Source organism: Prosopis cineraria, unplaced genomic scaffold, assembly GCF_029017545.1.
Source record: "Prosopis cineraria cultivar Desert tree isolate PC_DT_omini unplaced genomic scaffold, ASM2901754v1 PC4, whole genome shotgun sequence".
NCBI lineage: Eukaryota > Viridiplantae > Streptophyta > Magnoliopsida > Fabales > Fabaceae > Prosopis > Prosopis cineraria.
Window position 1 is genome coordinate 2,215,312 of NW_026555335.1, and position 25,755 is coordinate 2,241,066.

The 25,755-nt window shown below is 29.4% G+C and overlaps 1 protein-coding gene across 1 annotated transcript; it reads right to left on the reverse strand.

The window, feature by feature from the left end:
- Window positions 1-8,702: 8,702 nt before the first annotated feature.
- Window positions 8,703-13,453, reverse strand: LOC129308056 (probable methyltransferase PMT19). Its single transcript, XM_054949036.1, has 6 exons — window positions 12,609-13,453; window positions 11,441-11,651; window positions 11,054-11,351; window positions 10,244-10,633; window positions 9,496-9,573; window positions 8,703-9,336 (listed from the first exon to the last, which is right to left on the reverse strand). The coding sequence occupies exons 1-6, from the start codon at window positions 13,167-13,169 to the stop codon at window positions 9,138-9,140; spliced, it is 1,737 nt and encodes a 578-aa protein (XP_054805011.1). The 5' UTR covers window positions 13,170-13,453; the 3' UTR covers window positions 8,703-9,137.
- Between the last annotated feature and the right edge of the window lie 12,302 nt (window positions 13,454-25,755).

Sequence of the window (25,755 nt, forward strand, 5' to 3'; positions counted from 1 at the left end):
TCCAATTAGTGGGTGTTATTCATCGAGATTCTTGTTCTCGCTCGTGCTACCCTTGACTCGTGGAATGGATTCGGATCCCTTATCCGGTTCAATTGAGAAATAAATCAAGCAATTGCCCACCCAGTGAGCCCACTTAATTCAAAGGGAAAATTTCACCCCAATTGCACTGAATGAAAAAAAAAAAAACTTTAAAAATATTGCATGACAGAGGCATTGATTTAAAATTAAATTTCATAGCCAAATGATAATATTATCCCTCCCTGTAAGAGCAAAGAAAAAAAAGTTCTGTTAGCTCGACCATAATGCACATGTGTCGTAAATATGTAAAAAATCAATAACACCTCCATTTCAAATATGAACCAACACTTCCATTTCAAACCTGAACTAGTAAAATCTTCCTTGAGTGAGTTGAAAAATTTTACTCAAGAAAATTCTCATCTCATCCATCATCGCACGCATATTCGATAAGCATGGACGACACACTTTAAGCTTCCCAAACTCTTAAAGTCTAAAGATCAACGACACTTCCATCATTAGAATTCCTACCCACAATTTTCCGTTGACCGAGTCACCAACTAGTCAAGCACTACCTCTGATGTCGTAGCTTCTTTTGGTCAACATTATTCATTCCTTAGTTAAACATTAAACCAATATTTGAAAAGCAGTCAATATTGTAACAAACAAGTGTAATGGGGAAATTAACAACTGTTGTAAGGCAATTAACCACACACATTGAGACGACAAATAAGTCATTCAAATATAAAATCATACCAGCATGGTCATATTTTATCGATATGTTTTACTTGAAATTCTTTTAAACACGTACCGGTATATCAAAGACTAGCTGGTATATCATAAACATACTGATATATCATAGACTTATTAATATATTTTGCTTGAAATTATTTTATGTTGTAACAAACAAGTGTGATAAGGAAATCAACAACTATCATCAAGGGTGGAATCATACCATAAGGATTGGGGGGCCAAATTAAAAAAAATAATCATGGATATTGATATCTCTTTAAAAATATATATTAAAATAATTTTATAAGATAAAAATAATAAAATAAGAATCATTTAGAATTTTATAATTTTGTAAAAATAGAAAATAAAGTTAAGTCCTAGTATATATTTTATACATATAATAGAAACTTAAAAAAATTACATGCTTAATGTACTTAAGCTAATATTAACCTAAAAAATAATATTTTATGTCTATCCTTATTTAATAGAGTATCTTATTTAAAATTTTTATTAATTATGGATATGTTTAAAAAATATTATTAATTGCACATTAAAAAGTTCAAAATATCTTATATTTTTTAACATTTTATCTCACGAAAAATGGCTTATATTTTTAAATAGAGGGATTATATTTTTGTTTAATATACATACAATAGAAGAAATTATATATATGTTGGCAAAAAAAATAAGAAATTATAGATGTGCAAGGGGAGTAATAATCTTTTTTTAAGAAGGGATGGAACACTACATTTGGGCACACAATACACCCTCATGCATGAAAATTGTCATGAGTTGCCATGAGATTGGCCCCCCTTAAGGTACAAGTAGATCCATCCATGATTGTAGTAAGATAATTAACCACACGTACTAAGATAACAAACAAGCCATTCAAACATGAAATCACATCGATATGATCATGTTTTACTGATATATTTTACTTAGAATTCTTTCAAACACATCAATATATCAGAGATATATCGGTATATTATAGACATACCAGTATATCATAGACTTATCGATATATTTTGCTTGGAATTCTTTCATGTTGTAACAAACAAGTGCAGTAAGAAAATGAATAACTGTTGTAAGATAATTAACCACACACATTAAGGTAGTGAACAAGTCATTTAAACATGAAATCATACCAATATATCAGAGACATGCCAACATGAGATGTATATTTTCTCTATCATTTTTTTGCACATTACCTATAGTTCTTCTTCCATCAGATGATTCTTGTATAGGGACTCCAATAATAGAGATGTCGCTTTCAATGTCTTAGATTGAGTTCTAGAGAGATTTAGATCTCTATTCATATATTAATTTAGATTTTAAGTCATTGAAATATGTTAATTAAATAATAGATAACATGCATTAGGTTCATGCAAGAATTTTTCCCTGTATAATTATATTTTCACTGAACGGAACTGGAAGATTTATTTATAATATTTATTTATTGTTGATCTAAATAATTATGCACCTTTGTTAGTCTCCTCCCCACTGTATTTGTTTACACAATATGTTTTTATTTTTTTTATCATTTGTTATATTTAATATGCATAATTAATTACTAACAATAATTACACATTCCCACTATGCATATAGAAGGACACAAATAAGGTATTTATTACAAGTTGTTCTTTTTAAAGAGGATTTCCCTATAAAAATTTGTTATAAAACAATGAATGACGCCTATTTTAAAAAAAAATGTTTTATATAACGCATGCGCGCACGTAATTTATTAGTTATATTTAATTAGTAGTAATATTTCTGTATGGCTAATCAATGGTGATAATATGGGAAACAATAATTGCTTCCATGACGATTTAACGTAAGAGTTATATGTATATATGAGTGATTTTTTATTATTTATTTTTTATAGTAGACGTTTTTAAATAGATTTTTTTAATTTTTAATTTTTTTGTTTTTTAACTAAAAACTGTTTATAAATTAATATAATTAAACATATTTTTGCTTCATTGCATGTCTAGGAACCTTTTGAAAAAGCTGCGGAACATTCACAATGTGTGCCTTTTTAATTGGCATAGTTTAGGATGAGGTGTTCAATTTTGTACTCATCTTAATTAGTTTAATTTTATCTTAAATTTTCAGTCGTATCAAGACTAGTCCTTCTTGACTCAAACAAAAAGAAGACAAGGGCTTTGCAAGATTAGGGTGAGACTTGGGACGTCTCATCCCGTGTAATATTCAATTTTTATTTTTAATTTAAGTAATATTGGGATGAGATTTTTTAAAAATAGAATTCATCATGTAATTAACTAGATGAGCATGGAAAATTAAAAAAAGAGGGGGAGTTAAAGGTATACATTTTAGAAGGAAAAATATAATTATCGGTTTATATAGTTTCATTAAGTCTTTTTTAGTTACTATAATTTTTTTAATATTTTCAATCCCTATAATTTAAAAAAAATGGATGATATATATTTTTTAAGTCTCTATAATTTTAATTTTTTAAGTGTTTTTAGTTCTTCTAATGAATGAAAATTCTGAAAGATTATAAAAATTAAAAGCAAAATTCAATAAAATTAAGGAACCATAAATTATGCCTTTTCTTTTTAGAATAAGAGAAAAATTATAAAGTTAGGTGAGATTAAATAAAAATAGTTAAAATAATGTTTCAATTTATTATATTGTAATTAGTGAATTATTAGAAAATTTATTTAACAAAACACATAAATTTAGTCCAAACTTTTAATTTTTGAGATTCTTGAGAAAAAAATATATTATATATATAAACAAATAATTTTTAATAAAAACACATGGGAAAAGGGAACGATTAAAAAAATAACAAATGAAAAAAGCAAGACAGCGCAAAATCGTGAGAAAGATCGAGATTGAGAGAGAGTGACACATGTGAGAGATTGATTTGATTGTTGTTGAATCCAACAAATTAATTTGATGGATTTTGAAAGTTCTAAAAATTAGACAAGTACTTTAAATCTCCCCTTTTTTATATATTTTAGGGATCTAGTAAGGAAATTTTTTTTAAATTAGATAAATTCTAAATTTGTTAGGTATTTTTAACTTATTGTTGAGCTATTAAAAGAGCTAGCAAGATTAGATTAAAAGTTTTTATGAATGGAGTTTGTCCAAATCATTGATTTTTAGAACTTTTTTAATGTTTTAAAAATACTTACAATAAATAAATAAAGATTTGTTTGTGAATTAATAGGCTATAAAATTTTTCCAGAAGTTAAATTTAATTATAAATAAGTTAAATATAAGGATTTGGATTGAATATGTGAAACTTGAAAATTTGAGGATAAACTTCAGAGATTAAATTTGAGTCTTTTGGAAAAAATTTAAATATAAAGAGGTTTTATTAATTTTATAGACAGAAAAATGGGCAAAATTTATAAAAATTAATTAAATTAAAGGATAAAATAGTTTAGAATTAAATATAGAATGATGGGAACTACTAGAGTTAATGTTGGGACAGAATAAATTAATGAGACTTGTTAAATAACATATTTCTTGTTTTTAATTTTTGTAAAGTAGTATTTGAATTGGTGGTATCAAAAATGTTTTAGCACGTATAGTTTTAATATGAAAAAGAGGCAACAGTGGCTATTCTTTTTATACTAAAAAACTATAAACACTATTAGTCACATATAAATGGTTATGAGAATGTTATGTATATTGAGGGCTCATTTGATTAATTTAAATTAGAAATACATGTTTTGAACTTTCTAGCATATTTGTGTGATGTGTGTTGTGTGTGTTGTGTGCAACTTTTATTCCTTGCAAGCATACTAGCTTTTGTTGAGTTATATCTGAATTATAGAAATAAACTCTTATGACTATTTAATTCTGTCAAATATGCTCAATTGCATTAGAAATTAAAAATAATATGATTTACGAGTATGTGTTTAAGTTATTATTTTTATTAGTTTGAAACATTTAATAAATTATAGTTTTTTTAGTCTTACAAGCAGTGTATTTTTAGCCAGGTATATCCTCAACCGAGACTCTTGTTAGCGAGATAAGGTGGATGGGAGTCACAAAGGAGGGCCAAGAATGACATCACCTATATATAGGTTGGTTTTTTTTAAATGTTTTAAAAATCAGAGTGAATCGACAGGTTGAACTAGCTATTGATCTGATTTGATTGACCTTTCAAAATGGGCCACAAGGGAATTGATCAATGACTGAAAAAACCAATCAAAAACTTGAACCGATTTCCTTAAAAACCAGTATGAATTATTTAAAATTAATTAAAACAAAGAACAACCAAGAATAATTAATATTAATCATATATTCATCAACAATATATTATTTTACCAAGCATTTATTATTTTCTTAAAAAAATATAAACATTTGCATACATTTCTTATTTATTTATGATACATAAATTGAAAATATATCAATTTAATGTCAATTGGTTCAATCATGGTTTGACCAATAAACCGTGAACTAATAGTTAGTTCGATTTAATGATCGGTCTGATTTTTAAAACTTAAATTTTTATATGTACTCCCTCCGATTCCTATTAAAAGTTAGTTTTTATTCTTGATATCATAAAAAAAAAATTATATATACTTTTATTTTTTCCTTAATTTTGAACAATAATATAACAACATTAAATACCTTCACGTTAATCGAGAAATGATAAAATTAAAAAAAGTTGCTTAATTATCATAAGTATTTTATATTTTGGAGCAAGAATTACGTTTAGAAGGTGTCCTATAAATATAACCAGTGAGTATTTGTAACTTGTAAAAAAACATTTCCTTTTGTGAACTGGTTTTGTGAAAAATATTATTTATGTAAATACACATTGTGAAATGAAATTTTGAATTTATTCATTAATATATTTAAAATTCTTATTTGTTACTGAAATGGTTGTTCACACACACGTTACCTCTTGCAATTTTCAGGTGTAGTTTTCAATAAGTCATAAGGAAAGGTGTTGGATAATTTAGCAAGAACTCAATTGTTCTGTGGGTGCCGCACATGTTCAATTCACACATTGCTTATTGCCATGACTTATAAATGTATATTTAAGTTATTATTTATTGGGCTTGAAACATTTAATAAATTATGATATTTTGTATTCTTTGAAGTTTTTTGGAAGATTTATTTTATTTGATTTTGGGCCAAGCCTTGTTCTTGTTTATTAAAGTCTCCTTTTGTTTTTGTTTAATTTATGGAAAACGACTATAAGTTTAAAAAGCCTTCATTATTTTATTGGAATCCCAATATTTAATTGTCAAGTTTTTTATTATATTATATGATATATTTTTTATAAAAATAAGGGCGTCACATCATGTCCCATATATATATATGTATGTATGTATGTATGTATGTATGTTTTTAAAAAATAGGCGTTAAATATATAATTGTATTAATATAGAATCAATTATATTAATTATAATTTCAAGGTTTGCAATCCCTATTCAAAACTAAAATGTGGTGATACTGACTATTTAATGATACATAGTAAGCAATATAAGGTAATCTAAATTTTTTATAATATATTAATTATATTAATATGATTTATTCTTATATTTATTTATTGAATAATTTTTATTCATATTATATTACTTACTTTCTTTTCTAAATAGTCAATGCCTTCAAATATTTCAACTAAATGAGAAGAATAATAATTTAATGTTATATCCAGCGTGTTTGTTGTTGTTAAACTTGTAGTTTGGAAGTTATTAGTTGTTGTTGTTATGATATGTTGTGTTTTATCTTGTGTTATTTTAGTTTTAAACTTTAAGTTACATAATTTAATATTTTAATGAATGTCGAGTAAAATACTAAAAACCGAACATCACTTTATTTAGTCTTGAGTAAGGTAATGAAAACAAAAATGGTCATTGAATTGGTTGATGCAATGGTTTAAGTGTCAGCGGTCCAACTAAGAGTTCAATCCGAAATCAAATTGAGCATAATTAAATAATATATTCTAATTTAAAGATACAAAAAATATTCATATTTAATTATGGAAAACAGTAATATTCAAATAAAGAAGTCTTTAATTCTTTTTTGGCCAAGAAGAATTCCTTAATTCTCAAGTAAATGAAAAATATGTCCACAAAATTAACACCTTATACATGTCCTATAGTTGTATAAGTTTTTCACAATGATAAAATGCAACAACATTAAAATATCGTCTTTTCTTTTTTTTTTCTCCTTGGTTTGTCTTTTGATTCTCTTCACCGCTTCACTCTACCCCTCTTGATCTTGATACATTCGTCATCCAATTCAAGTTATGATCGGTTCAAATAATCCATTCTATGTCTGATTGAAAACCTCCTCCTCCATTCTACAAATTCGTCTTCTTCTCTACCACATTATCATCACCAAATTTCTTGCTTGGATTGGAGCTTGTTTGGAGTTAAAGATGCAAGGCTAGATCACTTAAAATCCAAGGGGCAAAGTGGCTGTGCATGAGTCTTTTATCTTTAAGGAGGCTAAGCAATTTTAATCCTAGTTTTCTTTTCTATTTTAGGTGCAATTTTCCTAAATTTCTTAATTTGGTTTGGAAGATTGTAACTAATGTCCTTTAAGTGTTTAATAAAATGCTTGAAACATTTGATTGAGAAGAACTTGTATTTTGACTATTGGAATGTTGGATTCTTTGTTAAAATTTTGATCTTTATTGTTATATTCACATGCTTGCCTTGTTTTAGAATTGGTCCAATGTATTAAATGGATTGATTGCATAGTTAAATCATTGAAAACTTGATTTGGATTTAATCAATTATTTAATTTCAAATTAGGTACTGTTTGTGGCTATTTTTAATAAGTCCAATGGCAACTTACACATTAGGAGTTTAATGAAGCAAGTATAATTTATCATATGATTGCTAAAATTTTAAGATTACATGATAACTATGTTTGCTAGATTCAAATGGTTGTTTAGGCTATATAAGACTAATAAGAATGAAAGCTCAACCAATTAAATATTTGTGACAAGGATTGCATTTCACTAAACTCCAAGGAATCAACCATCCTTAATTGAACACATTTATTCATTTTTTCTATAGAAACGGAAAATCACAAAATACTAATTTAGGTTAATTTTAATTGCTTTTTTTGGTGATTGAATCAAAACTCTTTGTCACTGTTTATTCACTTAGGAATTAGTTTTAAAATCAATTTCAATTTAACTTGTTGGGAAAAATGATCCACATTGCACCTTATACATATTTAGGTTTTAGTTTAGTTAGTTTGAGGCCGATATAACGTTGGCTTATCACAAGTTCAACTAGTGAGTTCACTTTTTTATACCATGATCTTGGGCCCAATGAAAAAGAGTAGAAGAAAACTAAAAAAGAAAGAAAGATAGAAAAAAACATTCAGGAAATGCCTTAAATTCAAAGAATGTTTATAACCAACAAGCAATGGCTAAGCCACATATAAGTGACGATGGGCATGTGAAAATTACATATAATGGATATAAGATTTTATATTTTACACCTTATCTTTTTAATATTTTGAATATCAAATCTATTTGATTCTTTCTCTAAATTCGAATCCAAATTTTTCGACTTTTTAACTCAAAGTTTTGTAATATAATACTTCATATAATTGACTTTTTAATTATTCAATTATTTCTGAAGTTGTTATTTTTTTTTAAAAGAAAATTGCCCACAAGGCCACTGGTTCCGTCACTGCCAACGAGGTCATTATATTGGCTGGAAGATTTAACCCCACAAGCTTGTGATTATGGTCAAAATTCTTATTAACCGGACCCATCTTTGTCCGGAGGATTGCATGTTGAGATCGTGATTGATTGGGATCATTCTCTCGATTGTACCCGGACACCTCACAGAATTCTTGTTATCGTTCTCATTAACCATGCTTAGACTACGAGGTGTTCAAATTTGACCTCTAATGATCAAGTGTTCAACCCATCGCACTGGATTTTATACAATTTATTTGCCGCTACCACGGGTTGGTAGATTTTAGCCTCACGTACTAAATGATGTAAAAATCAAATATTTTAACAGATTGTTAAAAGCCTTGAAAGAGCAGCTTACAACCTGGCAAGCATCAACCTCCATCTAGGTCAGAAGAATAAATAAACAATATGAATCTGAAATCATCATTGTTCAGCTAAAAACTACCTGAAGCTAGATATGTCATTTACAAGTGTAAGAATGAAACAGAGGGATCATCAACTCAATTTTGCAGAGCTATTGCTACCCATAACTTCAGATTTCAGCTTGTTTTGCACCTCCAATCGCCTTTATCAATAGCCCAAAAACTAATTATAAAGCTGTATATACTACTGCTTGTTACTGTCAAATGAGATTTCTTGCTGACAAAGCTTTCTATTGTTCTGGACATCATACGAGGATGATTTATCACTTGTGAGTCGCATTTTCTTCCTGTAACAAGACTGATAATACAACCAATTAATCAGCATTGTCAATAAGCAGCACACTTGCAGGGTCAGAGGGCCCATTCTCACTCTGCAGTACTTTTCCTTTCCATTTCATATGACCTGTTATTCTCTTTACTCTGGCAATGATGTCTGTATGATCTCTGATAATAACAGTTCCTCCAGGGCGAAGAATGCGATGCATCTCAAGAAGTATATAAGCAATGTCGCACCTGTCAATTGACATCAACATTAATGAACGTATCAGAAAGAAGTTACATGGATATCTTCATTGGTTAACCGATTGTTCTAATCATGCATTACCATGAGAGAACTGTGAGCATTAGAAATTGTAAACAGGCTCAAACAATCTGTTGAAATATGAAACTTACTTGTCCATGTACATACTGAATATGCCAGAAGCGTGTATCAAGTCATATGTTCGAGGGTATGTAGAAAAGGGTTCACACCTGCAAACATGGAAAAAATTAATAATTCCATTTTCCAACTCTAAGAATATATACTCAGATAATATGAACTAACACATGGGAGAGTCAAAATGAATCATGAATCAGCCATTGTGATGTCCACAAGAGGGAAAAAATAAAGTTCAGTAGGGCTGTAGGAAGTACATCAAGGAAAAATGAAAACGAAATAAAAAAAAAAACTTCATTCTTGTCACTAATTTAATTAGCTTGTTCTTAAGTATTGGTCACAAGGAACAACAATGTCATGGCCTAACACAACAATATATTTTATTTTCATAACTTACCATCTGGAATGACAGTACTATAATTCACCATAAGACTCCGTATAAGCATTTAGCTTTCTTAGTGGTCAAAAGGAATAACAATGTCATGGCCTAACACAATAATATATTTTATTTTCAAAACTTACCATTTGGAATGACAGTACTATAATTCACCATAAGACTCCGTCTAAGCGTTTAGCTAACTTAACTTTATACGATTTCTAAAACATCCTAGATTTGCAATTATCTCAGCAACAAAATACGTATTTAAAACTCTGCCTTGCATGGACGAAGATTTTCCAGCGTGATTTTATGACAAACTGTAGAAAGCATACTTCAACAAACTAACTAAATTAAGGAAGTACAGCTAATTAAGAAGCTGTTTATACCAATCCATGTAAGTTCCAATCAGGCCGCGCTCATAGACAACACCAAGATTGCCGTGTGTTGCATCAAAGGGAACAACATTCATAACCCAAACTGGGTGTTCCACCATTGCAGCTGCAAATCCTCCTAAGTCGGCGTTCATATCCATAACATTTCGATACTCACCAGAAGAGAAAGATTTCAGCATGGATTTGTAATACAATAGTCTCCTTTTCCATGTCTGTGTATCTTCATCAAAGTCTCTGACTCTGATCCCATCATTAGCTTCATTCTTAATTCTAGGTGAAGCAGTGTTTAACCTTGCAGGCCATTTCTCAAGAGCACCACCAGATACTTCACGAATATCATTCACGTCTGGAAGAGGAAAAATGCATGCAGTCATTTTTGTATACCTGTTGAATAATTCATTCCTATGAATCAAGGGTTTGAAAACATAGCACAAAGCTCTAAATCCCAAATTTAATGCAGTAAGGACGCTGAAAAGAAAAATGCAAAGTATGAAATTTAGGTGTGACTTGTAAATATTTCTCTATCAAATTTTCTAATTAAAAGTGATGACCATGACAAGCAAGAAGTGTTTACTACTCAACACTAATTGATTGGGCTTTTTAAGTTTTAAAAAATGCTTTTCCAAGTGATGTTTCTTTTGAAAACCTGATAACAAATAGTACCTAATTAATAAACTTCAGTTGAGTTTTTATACATATAAGAAAACTCAATGTGCAGAAAATTAGCTGAACGGAGGATTTCCAATTTTTCCATGTCATCGTCCCTATTCCAAGAATACAGTAACTTGAAATAAAGAAACTTACCAACCAGCATCAGCATCAGTAGAGTTGCAGAAAGCAGGGGATGGCCATATCCTCTTCACTTGGATGCAGTGGACATGATTGGTGGGTTTTTGCCACACTGCAAAACCATCTCTCTCAGCAACTTTTTTCCAGCACATCCTCTTAGCAAGGTCTTCCAAAATGTTCTGTTCCCTTTCAAAAAACTCAGGCTCTCTCTGCCACGCTCTGTAGTTTTCTCTCCAATTTATGGGTGGTCCAGACAGTACCCAATAACCCCCAGGGCGCAAAAGCCGGTCAATCTCTAAGAGATATAGCCCATCTATGATGAATTAAATATCAAAGTATCAGACATCACAAGGCTTGATAACATAGTTAAATCTAATAAGATTCTGTTCAAGCAATAAATACCATAAGCAGCCCATTGGACAAGGCATCTGGAGCAGTGAGCCATATCAAATGATCTTGAAGGGAATGGTAGCCTGTGAACGCTTAGTACTCCAAGCAAGGCCGGAAGTCCCCTTTCTAAGGCAAACTGAACTTGTGCTTCATGTTCATCACTTGGGGCAACTGACATTGTCAAGATATTGTAGTCCATTAACGATGCTCCAAAGCTTGCAACCTGTAATCAGGCACATCCAATATACAAATAGAATAAATCTAAAACCTAATCAAATGCTAAGGCTTCATGTGGCAAAACCATAGAAATAGAATCCTCGATATGAAACAAAAAGAGTAAGCAACAATAGAAGTCATATCTTCTATGTTTCTGCATATATATAAGTCATTCCTTCGCCATATCTGTTTTCTTCCCAGTCTAATTCACTTCATATGATTAATTGTATAAAGAAATTTCCAAATCTATGAGTGATAACAAGAACAAGCAACGTTATCGTTCTTTCAAGATTAGCTGGAATTTGAAGATACAGTAAGTTATTAGGATGGAATATTAAATCGAATCAATAGTCATTAGGACAGGACAATTTTTTTGCTAAAGTACAAAAGTTGCACCACCACAAACCCCCCCCCCAAAAAATATTTTAGTTTAATATTCCTATATTCTGCCATTAGCAATCAACTCGATTGCTCTCCTCTCAAGTTCAAATTCTGAGTGTATATGATTGCGCATTGAGGTAGGTAGTTGTTGCGTGGATAAAGAAATTGTTTTGGCAAACGGGTAGTCGAAGAAATTTTTATATGTTATTCGAAACACCTCACATCCTCCTTCAGTTTCAATACTTCCACAAAGCCGTAAGAAACATATGAATAACAAGTGACTCGTTTTAATATAGTTTATATTGTCCTCATTTGTCAAAAGCGTGGAACCAAAAAGCTTCAATAAGAATCAAGAAGAATAAACAGCAATACAATCATTCAATGAATTTCTCTTAAATAACTATTTGTTTAAACTTCCCGATCCATTAAGGAATAACAACAATACGCAACCTTATCCTTCGCACACTCAACGAAATCAAAGGACGTAGAAGAAAGAAACGTAAAAATCAAATATATGGACTTGGAAAAGTTGTCCCAAAAAAAAATTGAAGAAGAAAACGCAGGACAGATAAGCCAAGCTTACCCCACAACCAACATCAAGAGCTGTTCGTATATCACCAGATTCCAAGGGCAGAATACGGTTCAGAGTATCAACATAACCCTTAACTCCTTCAGGAAACGAAGTGCCGCCACCGGGAAACGCAAAACGATCACCTTCCAATCTGACCCAATTCTGAGACTTTTTATATTCCGCAAGCTTGGGAAAAGGGACATTACTGAACCAAGCTGTGTCCTTACTCTCAGGCCATGTAAAAGGCTTTTGGTAATCCAATGGCTTAGGAATCAAACAGCGCAATCTTTCACTGATGTTTGGGCAATGACGCTCTTTACGAAACCACATGAAATTGGAGAACCGCTTTTGCCTGCGCGGATCCTGACAGGGGCAGTAATTTGTGTAGTTATCAGGGCAGAATTCGAAGTCAACCATTTCTAAGAATTGTTGAGGATGTTCTTCAGAAACACCAAGACTGAAAAAAACAACGTAGAAGAGGGAGCAGAGGATGAAGGCTAAGAAGATTCTGATGAAAGGTCGTCCGACAAAACTGGAAGCTAGAGATTGAAGGGGTATTAAGGTGGAAGCCATTGCTGTTGGGTGTTGAAGATTGATAGGGTTGTGCAGCGAAAACGCGGGAAAGAAATAGCTGTTTGGATTACTGTAACACTGTGGTTCTTGAACTCGTTGGTTGATGGGCCGGTACGTAAAAGCGGGTGGCTTCTTGAACGTAAGAATGGAAGAAAATGGAAGGAAGACGCACGCAAGCCAAGGGATGGTGCATTTTTATAGTGATGATGAGGTCTGTGATTGATTAGTGAAATAAAGAAAGAGGAGAGAGGTAGAAGATATATCGGTTGGTCGGAGGGAGAAAGATAAGGAAAATTGGCTGTTTGCTTTATAGAACAGTGGAGGTGTGAAGTGTCCTTGGGAGAATGAAATAAGGGTGCTACCTTTCACACGATATCATAAATATACTATATTAATTAAAAATTAAATTCTACGTCGAATATATTTTCCAAAAAAAAATATTTAGCTGAGGTATTATCGCAAAAACTTAAAAAGCGATTTTTCTTATAATCTTATACAATACATTAGTGGAGGAAATTAATATTAATATTAATAATTATATAAACGCTCAAAAGAGTCCTTTGATTTATCTGGTATTTATAGGCATAAGATTATACTCCCTCTAATTTTATTGATAGGGTAGAGAAAGAATAAATTTTTTAATTTTATTTATAAATCATGTTATTGAGCTTTCAATATAAGTTTTTTTTACTCTTCATTAGGTGTTAGAGAAAAAAATATATTATTAAAATATGTATATTTAATAAAGATAAAGTTTAAAATTTATTAAATTTTAAAATTTTTTTATATTAATAAAATATATTAAAAATAATTTATAAATAAAATTAGAGTATCTGACCAGCTGTATGTTTTTGATAAAAGAATCGTTCCTAAATTAAAAGCGTCTGCCTGTTACTGCAGAGCAGTCTGAAATTCAAATATTACTATAATAAAGTTTTGTCAGTCTCAGATGAAAAAAAATCATGAAGCGGACAAGACATGTGTGGGGTATTTAAAATTATGCAGAGGATGCATTTAAGTTATGAAAATAAATAAGAGGTGCGTGTGAGGAATAATAAAATTGAAAGCCTTAATGGCTGTTTGGATTGAGTGATTAATTGATTTTAGGGGCCAAAAAATTAATTAAAGCAAATTTATCCAAACACTAATTTTCTTTTAAAATTGATTCAGCTTCTGCGCTTCTGCGTTTTTTGTTTACAAAGTTATATGAAAAATTACATAAAAAGTCTAAAAAATTATAAAAAAGGCACAAAATTTAATAAAAATAAAATAAAACTCTCTTCTCTTTTTTAATAAAATTTAAACTTTATATTTTTAGAAAAATTACTAGCATAAATATAAAAATAGATTGCATTATAAAATAATTAATTATAATTAAAATTTATTATTGAATTAATTATTTTTATAATTTATTATATCTAATTAAAATTTAAACGAGTACTGTCTAAATGTGTATCGTAAACTCGGAAGGAGGGTTTGTGCTGGACAAATATAATTTCAAGGGCAGGCCGCAGGTGTGTCACGAAAGAAAGAAAGAAAAGTACAAATGATGTTACCCTGTAAGTACTTGGTAGCCTCACAGGTTGTGAACGGAATCCCAATTAATGTCATTTTGTTTTTCCTAGGCAATTAAGGCATTAATTGCTCATCCCTGGCATTTATAATTTATAATTACATAGTGCAAGCTGGTAAAAAAAAAAAATCCCACTTTCAAGATGAAATTTAAAAGTTTTTAACTTTTTTAAAAATACAAGATAAATTAGAGTAATTAGTATGGAAATTTTCGTCAAAGATCTATGGATTAGAGATAATAATAAAAAATTTAAATTTTTAAAACTTCATTGCAAGTTTTGAAAAATAAATTAAAATTAAAATTCATTAAAAATGATGAGATTGTCCCTGTTAAAAAAAATTTAATGAGAACAAGTGAACTTTAAATATATAGGGTGATAAACAAGTAAAGTATGATGATGAACAACAATTTGAAGAGTAATGAATAACATACATTAAAGACACAAATAAGTCATGCTAATATGAAAGAAATACTTAAAATTAATTTAAGTGAGAGTGTTGTAATGAACCAATGAAGTACAATTTGAAGGATAATCAACCACATATAACAAGGATATGAACAAGTTGTGCTAATATGAAAACAACATTTGAAATTGATTCAAGTAGAAGTATTATAATAAATAAGTGAAGTAAGATAATAAATAATAGTCTAAACTTTAATAGATAATGAAGCACGTATGGAAGGAACACAAAGAAGTTGTGTTGGGAAATTTTTATAAAGACAATCTTGTCATTTTTAAAAAAAATTTAATTTTAATTCAATACCTTTGACTTGTAGTGAAATTTTAAAAATTTAAATGTTTTATTTTTTATTACCTATAGTCCAAAGACCTGTAGTGAAATTTCTCTTAATTAATATGTTTTTAATTTTATCCTCTATTTATTTATTATCATTTGATCTGTTAACAATAATTTATTATAGCTATTAATAATTACCAAGAATGATATAATTCAAAAGTTACCATTTTTTTTTTTACATTTTCAAAGCCATGCTTAACATTTTTTAATAAGCATGAATTATATTAAGGATTGGAGTGGTACATACTTTCAGATCCTTAATATAAGATAAAGTTTGAAAGTTTTCTTGTCCTATATATCAGACAAAGCTAAGGATAATTAATTTTTTTAAATCTTTTTCTTTATTTATTGTTTATTATTTAAATTTCAGACAATAATTTATTATGGTCATTAATCACAAAGAAGGGTGGAAATTAAAATTTACAATTTTAAAATTATAACTGGCATTACTTAAAAAGTATAAAATTTGTCAACTTCCTCCTACATTAAGACCCCAAATAGCAACACAAATACATGAGTACTCCCTCCATCTTAATTTATAAAATATTTTTAAATAAAATCATACATATTAATAAAATTTATTAAATATAATTTACAATCTTATTTTTTTAAAATAAAAATATAAACTTTAAAAAATTTATTCATTTAATATTATATTCATAAAAACAAATTAAAGAGAAAATATAATGGAAGGGTAATTTTGGAAAGGGTAAACGATCAAATTAGCCCCTAAATTACAAGTCTAAAAGCATTTGAGATTTGAACTCATCTTTTATCTAATGTACTCTTTCAATTTTTGAATACAATACAATCTAATTAATAAAAATTAACTTTAACTATCAATTGATCAAGAGGAACCTCAAAAATTTCAAAAAAGATCACAAAAATAGCAGTAAAAGACTTAAAAATTATCAAAAAAAAAAACTTAAAAATTACAAAAAATGACTTTCCTTGGTCCTTTTCTCTAATTTTTTGTCAACTAATGGTTAAAACTAACTTTTATTAATGATAAAGGTCAAATTGTATTGTTTTTAAAAGTTGAAGGAAGGTGTTACATAAAAGATAAGTTCAAAATCCTAAACAATTTTAAGCTTACAATTTAGAAACTAAGTTGCTCATTTATCTTTTTGGAAAAGCATTATTAATAAAACATTATTACTGTCAAAATATTATATATTTTAAAAAGTTAAATTTATCTCAAAAATATCGAGACAGAAGACAATAGGTAATATGATGAAGCATGAGCTGAAGACCTTTCATCCCCCTGGCCAGAAAAAATAGCTGCAAAACTTTCTAGAATACAATTTTTAATTATTAGTATATATTTTTAATCAGCCAATTAAATGAGTTTAAATAATAGATTTTAATTTTAATAAAAATAAAGGTATTTAACTTTAAATACATTTGTTTCCAATCAAACGGTGACAGGTATGTTTTCTCAGGCATAGCTCAATTTTACAATTAACTTTTATTATTAGTATTTTAAACTATTTTTAAAATATATCTTCATTAGAAAAATTATATTGAGTTTAGGAGTTTAAATCTGAGTTTTCTCTATTTAAAAAAACTATATCCTGGATTTATTGTCGAAAATTTCACGAGAACTTGGATTTACCTTGATAATAAAGCAGGAATGCCAGCATGCCTCAGGCGGAAAAGATAAAAATTGACTCTCTCACTGTTTCTGCCTTTCGTTCTCTTCATCTGCACACAGTAGTCATTCTTCGAAGCATATGCTCATATAGTCATATGATCAGATCTATAAATTTGACCCCAAAAGAAAAAAAGATCAGATCTATAAAATGTTGCACTTCACTGTTAATTAAACAACCATGAAATAAACGAAAATAAAGAACTCTATAATTTTCTATAAACAAAATGAGGTAGTAATTGTTAAGTGTGTCTTGCTGATGGTCTTCTTTGTTGCTGGCCCTGATTCTTCGCTTAATAAATTAAATAAATATATTTTTGTAATATATTCTACACTTTAGAAGAGTAAATCGCACTGCTTTTTCAAAAAAGGTGAATTATCTCTAAAAAGTTGGTGCGATATATTGATTAATGCACAGAAAAAATTCTTAAATGGATCTAATGCAACATGTCATCCATAATTCATTCAATAAAATTTTATCTATACAGTCAAATAAAATTATGAGTTATTATTTTTAATAATTTTATTTTTATAATATAATGCCTATTTAATTTCTTATATTTTTTTCTTTACTACCATTATATTAAAATTAATTTATATTTAATATTACTTTACTAATATATTTTTATTGAATGGACAATAGATGATATGATGCATGGAATCTATCTAAGAATTCCTCAATGTGCATGCCGGGGGGCACAAAGCACATAATCAATTGCATACTCCTCCCATTTAAAAATGTAAAGTATTTTTTAAAAAATTAGATGTTAAAAAATATAAAGTATTTTTAATTTTTTGAGATATAATTATCATCTTTTTTTAAAAGTGTCCCTATTATTAATGACTTTATATTTATTGAATGATGTTTAATTAAAATAAATATAAAAAGATAGGACTAATTAAAAAGTATGTAAGTACTTTATTAAAGGGTAATATTGAGTTAAAAATACTTTATATTTTAAAAGAAGGCAGTATATTTTTAAAATCAAGTTTCAATATAATACATTTCCAATCCCATGCCTTATACATTGGTTCCATTTTTTTTTTTTAATACTCCATCTAACAATAACTATGGACCAATATTAATACCCGCACATATAATATGTAAAAAACTGTCTTACCTCATAAATTGCACTCAATTAATACGCTGCACGAGAAACAATTAATATGATGTTAATTTATATACATTGATTGATTGGTAATGGATGGTATGTGACTTCCATCGTTATTCTAGTGACCCAAAAAGAAATAATCCCAGCCTTCTCTCTGGGTCGACCTTATTTTATAACTCCAGATCCAAAAAGTTAGCTTCACCACTATTGTTTTTTTTTAACCCACAAAAAAGAAAAAACATAAATATGATATGTCAGAGATCAGTGCGTAGAAAGAGGTGGGCGACCACAATTATTATATTTTTAAATTTTAATTTTTAGCACGTTCATCGTATTTTGATTTAAGAATAATGGCATGTTATCTATTCTTAGATACAGCATGCTCCATAAAATAGGCGCTTTTATTTAATAAATAATAAAAGTATAATTTGAGTAGATAAACGAGTGCTTCATTCTTTTCAAAATCAGTAGCAGCAAGCCAGCTGCGTGCAAGATACAGTTTTAGACTTGGAGTTCAAATCATACCTGACTACAAGGCGTTCAAAAAATAAAACAAAAAAATTTTCCACCCTTGCACAAAACTCTTGCAATGGAATTACTATTAGACAAACCTAGATATCTGATTCCTAGATAATTACAGAGGCTAGCAAAATGTGGATTGTGACTCCATGTACAAGAAACGCTAAAATCAAAATATTCAAAAGTTTTTTTTACTACAAAATACTGAACTTAAGTGAAATACAATTACATTACAATATTCTGAATGTTTGCGCAGGGGCATGTTTGTCTTTGTCCAGAAATTTTTCTTTCTTTGTTTTTTTTTTTTGAAAGGCCTTCTCGGATGTTCTGATGAGTTGTTGGAATCTAAAGGCAAGGTGTGGATGGCTGGCAATATATTCTTAGTCGTGAGAATTGACAAAAATAATAATGGGCGCCTTATCCGGGTCAAAAGGTCCCGTCTCATGACCCTGCAATATTTGGTCCATTCTTATTCTTACGTACGCAGCTGATTAGGACACCCACATGATCTCAATTTCTAATCACAACACAGCTGTCAGTCATATAAGAGATGCTTATGAGCTCAATTAACCTTCACAAATCTTTGTTGACTTTGCGCCTCTTTCATTGGTGAAGTCAACCGAGAGGGAGAATTAGAATGAGGACCAAGGAATGTCTCACATCTAATAATTATAAAGTATACTTGGAATATATGGAGTCTGCCATATGCCTAAACAAGTTGCTTAAACTTTTTTTTTTTTGTAAAATAGACAATCCTTAAATGCATCTATTAAAAAAAAATGAACTTAGCATTAGAGACTGTCGATGTTAGACCAAAAACTGAGAATGGAAAACAGGCCAAAAAAAAAAACAAAGAAAAGGAAAAGAATACAGTAGAGAAAACATTAAAAGAAATTACTCACATCTAGCAATTAAAAAGTAAATCAAGAACATATAAAATTTAGGATATATCTAATCAAGTAATTTAAACCATTTTGGTGAGATAAATAATCCTAAAACACAACAATAACAAGTCTTATTTTATCAGGTATATAACGTGAAAAAAAAAAAAAAACTGACAATGACTAGGGTGAAAGGAACGGGCAATAGAGGGATTATGATGGTGTTTAATTGAGAGTGCAATGGATCCAGTAGTTTCGATTACACATGAACTCGCAATGAACTCAACTGAACCCATCACTGTTTATCATATGAGCACATAAAAGAAATAGTAGTACACATCGGAGGCTCGAATTGTATTAAATTATTATTAATTAAAACATAATGGATGATGACATTCACCGAAAAAATAAAGATAATAGATGGCAACATTGTTTTTGTACATGCGCGGGCACCACCGAGCAATGCAGCGATAACATGGCTAATGTCTTTCATGCCCATCGGATGCAGAAACGTGTCGGTTGAGTCAAACTATATCACGGGACAACACTTAATTAATTCCTTTAAATTTTACCTTATAATTATGAATGGAATAACTGCTGTAATTTTTCTTCGTAGAAACAAGCTTCAGATACATTAATTATAAATATGATTTTATGAGAAGTTAAAAACATTTGGGATGGAGATATCTTTTATTTTATTGTGCACCAGTATTTTTTTTTTTGTGGACATAATCTTATTCAAGAGATAATCGAATGTTAAATATAGACACTCCTAGTAATGATAATTTAAATGTTAAGTTAACATATCGTGAGAGACACCGCATCCTCACCTTGATGGTATGCAAAACGCCTTTGCTAATTCTTGGATCTTGGTAATGGAATCTTCTGGGTATAGCCACTCTATCAAAACTGGATTCAACAAGGACAAGTCCAATGTTCTTATGGGATCCAGATCCTCTCATATTCTTTTTCCCTCAACGTCCCTCATCTGTGCCGTTCAATCAATATCCTATGTTTCATGCCTTATCACATTATCCCATATTGAAATGATTTAATTTAAAAAAAATAATTTTTTCAAAATTTATTTCACTACTTTAAATATATTTTTATAATAATGATTTAAACTAATTTTTTATTTTTAAAACCTATTCTAAAAAATTACTTTACAGATTTTTATTAAATGGGTCAGGCTAGAGTTTGCATAAGCACAAACTCTAGCCTGACCTATTTAGCAAAAATATATTTTTTTTAAAAAAATCTATAGACTAGTTTTTTAAAGTAAGTCTTGAAAATAAAAAAAATAAAAAAAGGTTTAAATCACTGTCATAAAAAATATATATGAAATAAAGTATGAAAGAATTATTTTTTAAAAATTAGATTATTTGAACATGAAATGATATGGCAATGCATGGAACATTATATATGGATTGAATGGCCTGAATCGAGATGCTGAGGGAAAAAGAACGTGAGAGGATCCGGCTCCGTTCTTAACTTCTTATGGCGCTTTCTCTTCCTTTTCAAGATGAACCAACAGATACCAAACATTAAGAGTACAACGAAAACAAATGAAACAAGGCAGCGTAACCCGAGAATAGTCCACTTTGTCAATCACAACCAATTTCAATTACCCATCACAAATGTTTCCTTATCTCAAAGCTAAGGTAATTCCTGATTTTTTGGGTTCCATATGTTAGGACATAATGTGGGTAGCCTAATGAATTGATTAATCATGTGTAGATATTTTTTTTAATTGGCTCAAATTATGAGTTTGAAAGGATAAATTCAATCAAGGTCTGCTTGAAATGCCCAAATGCTTTTAAGATGGCCCTAATCATTTTTCAAAATCAAATTAAACAACTATAAAGTTTTAAGACAATTCAAAGCAAGTTATGAAATCTAATGGCTTAAATAGTATCATACAAATCAACTTGTTGCAATTTTCTTTCATGACAACATTTAAAATAAAATCAACTTTATTGCATGCAAAAATTTTCTTCAAAGATGATTAAATGCAAGATGTAATAATATAACTCATGCAAACTTAAATATTAACTACATCTTCCTGCCAAGAATATTTGTTAAGCAACTTTTCAATCATTGGTCATGCACCCACTTCAGCAAATAGTCAATCTATTTAGCTTAGAGATAAAATTGACAAGTAAAAATTAAAATTTTTCATGTGAAATTTAAGCTAAAACAGCTAAAAATGTTTTTAAAAATTAAGTCCAGGACACATTATCCATTGATAACTAACAAGTGAAAAAGTTATCAATATAAGAATTTCTTTTCAAAGTAAACAAGTTAACCAATATTGATATTGATAATAAGGCGACGCGTGTTAACAACATACGAATCGGTAATGACAATGTTTCATAGCATGTCGACACCTAAATTTATATTATAATGGACATTGTCATATACATAATATATCCCATCTTCATATGCATCTTCCATGTTTTTTCCCAACCCCTCCCCAAAAAAACTACATGGGTTGCATGTATTTTTCATGTATATTTTTGTAAATGTTAATGGGCAATGCCTTACTTGTCAAGAACTTTTGCCCTATAATCAATTGCCATTGCCAAGATGTTAATAGGGCCTTGTAACTCGCTCAATTTTAAAAAAAAATTATTGCACCAAATATATTCACACTTTTTAATAGCTAATGCTTCACTTGTTAATAGTTTTTGCTTTGTGGTCAATATCATAGGGTTGTAAAATTTTATAATCTAATGAATTGATATGTGTAACTTGTCAATAATTGTTGGCCGCTTACCAATCACTATTGGTCACATGTCAATAATTAATAAAACAAGATGTTGGCCACATTTATGAACTTGGAATCAACATTCATAATAGCATTTACATAGTTAACTATATAAAATAGACTAACTATGCAAAAGGTTGGCACGAAATTATCCATCAAGTTCTATCCTAAAGTCAGTGCATAGTCACCCTTTACCTTCTACATCACTTTCCTTCTCTTCTTCCTCTTTTGATTTTTCCTCTTCAGTGTTTTTCTCTTCTCCTTTTCCTTTTGCATCTTCATCTAAATCATGTTCTTCCTTAACTCCTCCTTCTCTGGAATCATCTTCTTTTGACCCTTGTTCGAGAATGATGTTCTTATGGAGTTTGTAATATATTTCTCAAACTTCACCACCTTTCTAGCTATAAGCAAGGTGCCTTGATGTTGTCAACACATGTAGCAGACATCACAATTTTATTTGATGTGAAATGAAGAATTAAAATTCAAATGATCTATGGCTAATTTGGCAAAAATTCGAACCAAAGAAGACTTCTCATACCCTGATTGATTGACATATCACGCGGGAAGGGTATAAAATAATAATAATAAATTATTAAAAAGAAGACCTCGCGACCAGACTCATGAATTTTTATTAAAAAGAACTAAAGAAAATAATAATAATAATAATAATAATAATAATAATAATAATAATAATAATAATTGTTAATTGCGATCAAACCAGAAACGAGAAAATAGTGGACAAACCCAAGGCCCTTAAAGAACCAATTATATACAGAACCGGTAAGGAAACAGGTCAAGGATTCAAAACATGAGTTGAGGAAGTCAAATTGAAGAGAGAACAAAATGCACATTGATCGCAATAGACCGGAGACCGGAATTTTGGTAAAGTTTTAGAGACCAGAGATTAAGGATTCAAACCATGGTCAGAGATCAGAGATCGAAATTTTCGTGCGTTAGTGGGAAATCTTTAGAGTGCATTTTCTTATGTTTCCAACAATCGATATTTTGGTAATTCTAATTTCTACCATTAAGTCCCTTTATACCTGACTAATATTTGGATTTTTACGAGACATTAGGATATTTTTAATGCTTTCGCCAGACTTCAAGTTAATTTTTCCTATAATTTATTTACATGGGGACAATAATGGAGATAGGGCTGTGTAAAAGTTTGATAATTCTATTCAAACCAATCTAGCCCGAACAAGTCTAGTCCAGTAAATAAATTGGGTCGAATGACTAAAGAGACAAAAAAGACTAGGTTAACTTTTTAGATTGGATTTGATAGGAGACTAAACTCTCAAATCACTTAATTTAATCCGATCATATAAAATTACTTTAATATAATTTTAATTATTTTTAATATATTTGAATAGTTTGAAGTTTGATTTAATTGTTTTCTTCATTCACATTTTGCCCTTCTTTTTAATATAATTTTAATTTAGTTTGCTATCAAATTATTGTTGTAATATATATTAGATATGTTGCTAAAGTTTGTTAAATGTTGTTATTGTTATTGAAGTTATGAATTTAAATCATTTAAATTGTAATTGAAATATTTTATTGTTATTGTTAGATATTGGTTTGAATTTTTTATGATTATAAGTATCTTTATTATATTAATTAAATTTATTAAAATGAAATGAATTGTGACTTCTCATATAGAAAAAAAAAACTAAATGCATATTAGATCATCGGGACCAATCTTTTAATCATATAGAAAAATCTTATATTATTAATTTTTGAATTACAACTAGTCTAGATCAAATTATAAATTACTTAATTCAGTCCCTTTCGTGAAAATGATTAAACTTTAGTTAGATTAAAGTTCAATTGAGTACTTTGTGCAGCCTTAAATTGAGGTGATGTCGCCCGGAAAAAAAAAAAAATGAAGGTGATGACTTTATTTGAGTGTTCTGGTGCGAGTGTGAAATAGATGTCTTGTGGGCGCTGCTCCCCACTTCCAGAATGGAGAGGCTTTACAAGGGCCGTGAAGAATGCGGAATTCAATTCCATTGTCGAATGTCATTGGCATTCATCTTTCGCAGATTCTCGAGTCAACAGCCCACTCACCTTTCATCTGTTGTCATTAATAGAATTAATCGCCTCATTCCCACGTGCTCAACGGCTGCAATTTTATTTACACAATACTCTCTTCCATTTTTTTTATAAGGTTAAGAAATTTTTTTATTTTATTTATAAACTATATTATTAATTTTTTCTCACAACATTCTACTTTTCATTAAATGCTGGTGAAAACAAAGTTTATTTTTAAACTGTACATATATATATAATAAGGATAAAGTTGATAATTTATTTTTTTAAACAAAATTGATGAGTTAATAAAACGTGTTAAAAATTACTTACTCTTGCAAAGAAGACAGTAGAGTAATATTCTTTCACTCACAAGATTTATAAGATACTCTTAGATATGATTCAATCCCTCAAATTACAAGATACTTTAATAAAAATAAAATTTCACAAATTTTACTTATTTCAATGTTATCCTTTTAATGAGTTTGATTTTAAAAAGATTAGGGAAGTATGTTTAAAGGTCTTTAAATAATTTTTCTTACTTTTTAATTTATATGTTCTTTTTACTAAAACATTATAGTCACGTTTATTTTGAAAAAAAAAATTGATGTATGGGATACACAAGTTCTTTACTGGGTTTTTAAAAAATAAATTCATCAGAATCTATCGCTCCTCGGCCCAACCAAACAAGGATTAGTATAATCAGAGTCAAACAAATAAGCAATGAGGGCGTAAAGTTGAGGGCAAATGTGGGAGGCACAGAACATATTCGAGAGGAGTCAGAAAAATGATCCAAGGGCCAAAAAAACAGAGTGTGAAAAGTGAAATTGAAAAGCAAAAGCGCAGTGCGCGGCCGATACGATCCTTTATAAACCATTTAAAGAAAAAGCTTTCGATTAGTCAGCTTTCTCATTAGTCATGAGATTCCTGGTGTGTGGATTTAGTTCAAAGCTAGAAAGCAACCTTCTGTTTTATTATTATTTTCCAAGTCATCCATGTTAAACAATACGCATATTTTGATATTTTCGGTTTATTATATAAACGCGAGTCTCACTGATTGAACTGAAAAACGACAAAGAAAGAATGGAAAACAAAATGATAATGTGTCGTTTTCATTGCGTCGTTTACTGCGGTGAGAAGCCGAATTCCACGAAGCGACAAATCACTACTTGGTTAGTTTACTTATCCCACCAACACTCGCAACCAGTATTCTCTCTCTCACTCTCATGGTAAAAAGAAAAAAAAAAACAACTCT